This window comes from Limulus polyphemus, unplaced genomic scaffold (assembly GCF_000517525.1).
Source record: "Limulus polyphemus unplaced genomic scaffold, Limulus_polyphemus-2.1.2 Scaffold9146, whole genome shotgun sequence".
Lineage (NCBI taxonomy): Eukaryota > Metazoa > Arthropoda > Merostomata > Xiphosura > Limulidae > Limulus > Limulus polyphemus.
In genome coordinates this window covers 18,777-23,454 of record NW_013674756.1, presented here as the reverse complement: position 1 = coordinate 23,454, position 4,678 = coordinate 18,777, and the positions used below count along the sequence as shown (strand labels likewise).

The following is a 4,678-nucleotide window of genomic DNA, read 5'->3' as shown; positions in this document are numbered from 1 at the left end:
ACCATCATAATATTTGTATTTCATGTGGTACAAAGGTAGCCTACCATCATAATACTTCTAATTCATGTGGGGAAAAAAGTCGCCTACCATCATAGTATTTGTATTTCATGTGGTAAAAAGGTCGCTTACCATCATAATATTTCTATTTCATGCGGTAAAAAGGTCGCCTACCATCATAATATTTCTATTTCATGTGGTACAAAGGTCGCCTACCATCATAGTATTTGTATTTCATGTGGTAAAAAGGTCGCTTACCATCATAATATTTCTATTTCATGCGGTAAAAAGGTCGCCTACCATCATAATATTTCTAATTCATGTTTTTACTTCACTCATTCTTACGTTACCATAATTGCTTAGATTGTCATTAACCTAGCAAGAACGTGGGGACGTCATCCGGTTGTGTGGGGATCCTAGACTGGGTCAGCGGTAAGCTGATATATATAATTTAATTAGAAGCGGCCTGGGCGGAAACCCCTTTGCACCCCTCTCCACCCTAAAGTGATGGTCGTCAAGGTTTGTGGAACTGGTTTTATGTAAGATCTCGCCCTTAGGAAGAGACTGTTGTGTGTTATCTTGTTTAAATACGGCCTGGAAGCACCACTTTCCAAAATACGTTAGGACATCTTGCATGGCATCATACTGTGAACATGAAGATATATCTTTCTAAGCATGATGACTACATACTCTCTCTTACCTTACTAACCATGTTAGACAAACCAGATATTTGAAACTAACAAATTAAGTAATCTAAATCATCAACAAAGATTCTTGCTAGTACAAACCTCCATCCATATCTTGTGCTTCACGTCTCTCAGTAAGATGCAGTAGCCAAGAACAGGTATTGAGCGGTCATCGTTCCACTGGACAAATATTGAACTTGGGCCTGTGACTTTTACTTGCATTGGAAGAATGACAAGTGAGGGACGATCTAAAAGGAATAATCAGAAAACGTTTTATATTTAAATCACGGGCTTAGATACTGTGTTCTAAGGTTATGAAATATCAAAGAAAAAGAATTAGTTTAACGTAATCTTCAGTTGACAAAGAAAGAAATACCTCGAATATGGTCTTCTTCACTTTCTTCATTCTTATCGTCATATTTCCTCTCTTCTGTGGACTCAGGAAGACTAACATTATCTTGTAGCTCAGGTCTTTCATCTTCACCCTGGAGCCTAAAACAGTTGTGGAGGAGATGTAAGAAACCGAACAGAAAGTATATTTCATCAGAATAACATCCCCGTACGAGTTGATCTTTATTTGGTACTGTTTTACTTTAGATGTTTACTATCTTAGATGTAAGAAACCGAACAGAAAGTATATTTCATCAGAATAACATCCCCGTACGAGTTGATCTTTATTTGGTACTGTTTTACTTTAGATGTTTACTATCTTAGATGTAAGAAACCGAACAGAAAGTATGTTTCATCAGAATAACCTCCCCATACCAGTTGGTCTTTATTTAGTACTGTTTTACTTCAGATGTTTACTGTCTTAGATGTGAGAAACCGAACAGAAAGTATATTTCATAATAACATCCCTGTATGAGTTGATCTTTATTTGATACTGTTATCCCCTATGTTCATTTTCTTGACTTTATCAACTGCTTAACTTTCTAAAGTCAAGTCAAGTTTCTGCTTTCAGTAATCTCTATTGTATTAACTTTCTAAGTGTATGTCTTACCTTCTCTACTTCCATCATTAATAATATCTTATGTTTTATAACTTATTTCTGACTTTCTAAATGTTTAGGTCTTACCTTCTGTGACTCCTTCCTAACTTTCTAAATACTTAGGTCTTACCTTCAGTGACTCCTTCTGGATTTTTTAAATGGTTAGGTCTTACCTTCTGTGACTCCTTCCTGACTTTTTAAATGGTTAGATCTTACCTTCAATGACTCCTTCCTGACTTTCTAAATAGTTACGTCTTATCTTCAGTGACTCCTTCCTAACTTTCTAAATAGTTAGGTCTTACCTTCAGTGACTCCTTCTAGACTTTTAAAATGGTTAGTTCTTACCTTCTGTGACGCCTTCCTGATTTTTTAAATGGTTAGATTTTACCTTCTATGACACCTTCCTGACTTTCTAAATAGTTAGGTTACCTTATGTGATTGCTTCCTGACTTTCTAAATACTTAGATCTTACCTTCTGTGACTCTTTCATAACTTTCTAAATAGTTAAGTCTTATCTTCAGTGACTCCTTCTGGACTTTTTAAATGGTTAGGTTTTACCTTCTGTGACTCCTTCCTGACTTTCTAAATAGTTAGGTTACCTTCTGTGACTCCTTGCTGACTTTTTAAATAGTTAGGTTATCTTCTGTGACTCCTTCCTGACTTTTTAAATGGTTAGGTCTTACCTTCTGTGAACACTTCCTGACTTTCTAAATAGTTAAATCTTACCTTCTGTGACTTTTTCCTGACTTTCCAAATAGTTACCTTACCTTCTGTGACTGCTTTCTGACTTCCTAAATAGTTAGATCTTAACTTCTGTGGCTCCTTCCTGACTTTTTAAATGGTTTGGTCTTACCTTCTTTGATTTTTTCCTAAAATTCTAATTGGTTAGTTCTTACCTTTTGTGTCTCCCTGGTGGCACAGCGGTATATCTGCGGACTTATAACGATAGAAGCCGGGTTTCAATACTCGTGGTGGGCAGAGCAGAGATAGCCCATTGTGTAACTTTGTGCTTAAGTTCAAACAAACAAACTTACCTTCTGTGGCTTCTTCCTGAAATTCTAAGTGGTTAGGTTTTACTTTCTTTGACTTTTATGTATCTAAACTGTTCATTTGGTGAAGCGTTAATCGTCATTTCTCGCGTATTGCACAATTATTTTACAGTTTTATAAAAAAAAAAAGCAAACAATTTGTATTTATTAGGAATGTTAGATAAATTTGAGAATTCCTCAGATATGAAAAAAATTCTGACTATCAGCATTATATACATGCAAATGGCTGAAAACAGAAACTTACACAGTGATTACCTGTTTAAAATGTTCTGTTTACTGGGATAACCTTTCAACTCTGACATCAACCAATCAGACTTTACAGTATTCTCGTGAATAGAAGAACGTTCTCCATTACAGACTATTTCTTCCAATTGGTCCTTAGCTTCTCCAGAAGTGACTTGCTCCAATATTACACTGTGTTTATAAGCTACAATAGATAGAGAGGTTTATTTATTTGATGTTTAAAGATTTTTTGCCACGCAACCTTAATATAAATAAATCGGAGAATCGCTTACGATTAAACATTTTTTGTAAGATATGTTTTAGCATGCTACTTCGTAGTGTATCTTGAGTGTTGTGTTTTATTAGACACGTGATATTCTGACGTTTACCGACTTATTTTCCAGTGATTGTGCACCTGAAAATATATGTTAAAGTAAAACTCTCGAATCTCGATAGACTTTGAATGAAAAGAAAGGAACTGGGCACGATTTAAAACACTGTAAAAATAAAACAATGTACAACCAATCAAGGTACACAAATATATGTTTTGGGAACTTTTACAGGCTGAAAAAACGTAGCATTATGCACGAAAAATACACAAAAACATTGCTCTCAGGAGGAAAGTGCAAGTCACACGTTCAACAAATATGGGATGTTCCATCACCTGACCTGATAGGGAGAAATATCAACGTCTGCTTTTTTATAGTATGTTCCCTTTAAAGAAATCCTTTCAACGAGAAAGTGCATATGACACCCAAGATTAGTGACATAAGCCAATGGGTAACTAGGTCTAGAGGAACTTAGTGGCTCACTTGACTAACACTCATGTGCTTAAAATGCATACTAAATGTATACATAAAGTTCGAAAAATCCACATATTAGATAAGGGTTAAGAAACGTATAGTATGATTACAGTTACTGTATACCACAAACAATTCTCTACTAACACGAAAGTAACAGCTTGTTTTCAGTATAAAAAACAACAACAAGGATTTGGAATTTCATTACAAGTTATATGTAAATACGTAACCAAGTTGAAAATATGTAACTTAAAGTAACATTGTAACCAAGTTGTAACTGTGTAGCTAGCAGTAAATACGTAACCAAATTGAAACCATGCAACTAAGACTTGTATCCACTTGGCCACACCTGATTTCTGGATTAAGAACGGCTGACTTTCGTGTGAACATAAAAGCTTCATAAGTTGGTAAACTATTTTAAGAAGTGTATTTACGTTGAATTTCCACTGTTGTTTTGGTTACAGCTTCTCCTCCCTCGTTCACAGCCTCGCATACGTACTCGCCCACATCTTCAGGAGAAGCTTCCTGAATGTTCAGTTCACAGCGTCCATCTTTTTGTACACTCATGAAGACTCTCCTGGATTCAGCTAACTCTGTTCTGTTGTGGTACCAACGAATCCTCGGGAATGGTTGTCCACTCACCTAATCAGGCAAAACTAATAATAAGTTTCATGAAACAGAAAACTAATTTTATTTATCTTAGAATGTAAAGTTGTTTAGTAACCATCATAGGTTTAGATTATATAGTAACCATCATAGGTTTAGATTATATAGTAACCATCTTAGGTTTAAATTATATAGTAACCATCATAGGTTTGAATTATATAGTATCCATCGTAGGTTTGAATTATATAGTATCTATCGTAGGTTTGAATTATATAGTATCCATCGTAGGTTTGGGTTATGTAGTAACAATCATAGGTTTGAATTATATAG

General features: G+C 35.1%; 1 protein-coding gene across 1 annotated transcript in view; it reads right to left on the bottom strand.

Moving 5' to 3' along the window:
- LOC106475772 (myosin light chain kinase, smooth muscle-like) overlaps window positions 1–4,678 on the bottom strand; it is a gene marked incomplete at its 3' end in the record, with an annotated part of 13,984 nt that overhangs the window by 1,716 nt on the left and 7,590 nt on the right. Inside the window, exons 3-6 of the mRNA XM_013936448.1 lie at window positions 4,177–4,384; window positions 2,976–3,147; window positions 1,060–1,175; window positions 786–931 (exon numbers count right to left, since the gene is read on the bottom strand). Coding sequence (XP_013791902.1) covers window positions 786–931; window positions 1,060–1,175; window positions 2,976–3,147; window positions 4,177–4,384 — 642 coding nt within the window. The remainder of the gene's footprint in view (window positions 1–785; window positions 932–1,059; window positions 1,176–2,975; window positions 3,148–4,176; window positions 4,385–4,678) is intronic.